The sequence below is a fragment of the Salvia miltiorrhiza genome, chromosome 4 (assembly GCF_028751815.1).
Source record: "Salvia miltiorrhiza cultivar Shanhuang (shh) chromosome 4, IMPLAD_Smil_shh, whole genome shotgun sequence".
Taxonomy (NCBI): Eukaryota; Viridiplantae; Streptophyta; class Magnoliopsida; order Lamiales; family Lamiaceae; genus Salvia; species Salvia miltiorrhiza.
In genome coordinates, this window is record NC_080390.1 from 43,966,558 (window position 1) to 43,968,159 (window position 1,602).

The window sequence follows — 1,602 nt, forward strand, 5'->3', positions numbered from 1 at the left end:
TATCTAAATAAATAAAGTATTAATTTTATTAATTATTTTTATTTATCAAAATTAATTCTTTAAAGTAAATGTTCCTTAATAAGAAAAGTATAGGACAAATTAATTAATTTTATTATTTTTATTTATCAAGATTAATCATTCAAAGTGAACATACCTTTTAGTTAAGAAAAATGTAGATAAAATTTAAAAGACAAATCAGTGTGGTTTTATGGTGTGAAATGTGTACCACGAGATTTCCCTTTTGACTAATAATTAATCATTTCACTTTCACATAACATAATAGCTATATTCTCGAATAAACAGTCAATATATTGACCTAATCAATAACCTAGCTAGCTACCAATATTGAAAGTAATTCTACGGTCATTGTTTACTTTTTAGGGAATCAAGTTTTTTTACATTGCACATTTCCATTAATAACAACACGAAATTTGATTTTAGGTATCCAATTAATAAAGGCAAACTGAAACAAAATAATCGAGTACATGCTTAAAAATTAAAATTACTGTGAGCCTATTTATTTTCAAGTGGGCATTCTTACTATAATACAGGAAATGAAGAGAAAAAAACAAAATTTACCAAAACTAATGAGAAACATAGGCATTGAGATATTCACCATCCCTTAACGTAAATGAGTTCATACACAAGAGCTAAGCCAACATAATATTTCACCCACTTAAATTATAACAATATCGATGAAACAAAAATTGAAATGCTGATCGATCAATAGAAACTGGAATTCCCAGACGTATGTATTGTTTTCGTACTCCTCGACTTTTTTTTTTTTGTTTTTTTTCACTGATCGACATTTACAATCATTGAAAAACCCAAAGACATACATATATTTTTCCAAAGAGTTCACAACAAAAAATTTGTACAAAAAAATCACCTCCAACTCCAATTATTGAACTGCAGCAACAACTCTTTCCCGCGTAGTTCTTGAATGCATCAACGCCTTATTTTTGGTGGACAGCAATTTCGACCAAAACCCACGTTTCATCTCAACGCATTTTTTATCTTCTTCTTTCCTCATTTGCAGGAAAAACGCCATTGATCGGCTCTTCTTGAGTGTTTCTTGGCCGAAATTCTTGAAAAGCCTCGTAGATTTTGTAGCCCTGGAGGCTGCGTAGCTCAACACGGGAGATGAATACGAAGATTCATCAGAAGATGATATATAGGAAGAGGAGGAGGAGGAGGAGGAGCAGTAGGGCAAATTTGCGGGTCTTTTGGGGCGGGAAGAAGCAGAATTTGTTAATCGGAATAGCTTTTGGTTGAGACAGAGGGAGCAGACGCCCGGAGATTGTGTGTGTTTGGGGTGTTTCTTGCAGGGTGCATTGGCCTTGGTTCTGCCGTATGCTTTCTGATTGTACTTGTGAATCTTAGGTCTCATCAAAGATTCCATGTTAATTAGGATTTGTATTGAATATTATGTGTGTGTGTGTATATATTGGAGGAGACAGGGCTTGTATTTAATTTGCATGGATATTTCCATGATGTTTCAAGTGAGTTTCTTGGCCTTCAAAAATAGGCTTTTTGTCGTTGTGACTTGAAAAGTCGGTTTTGGGAAATATGGACTGAATTTGCACGCTTAGATTGTCTTTC

General features: G+C 33.4%; 1 protein-coding gene across 1 annotated transcript; it reads right to left on the bottom strand.

The window, feature by feature from the left end:
- Positions 1 to 901: 901 nt before the first annotated feature.
- LOC131023480 (uncharacterized) lies at positions 902 to 1,402 on the bottom strand. The gene has a single exon (XM_057953024.1). The coding sequence runs from the start codon at positions 1,400 to 1,402 to the stop codon at positions 902 to 904; it is 501 nt and encodes a 166-aa protein (XP_057809007.1).
- Positions 1,403 to 1,602: the final 200 nt, after the last annotated feature.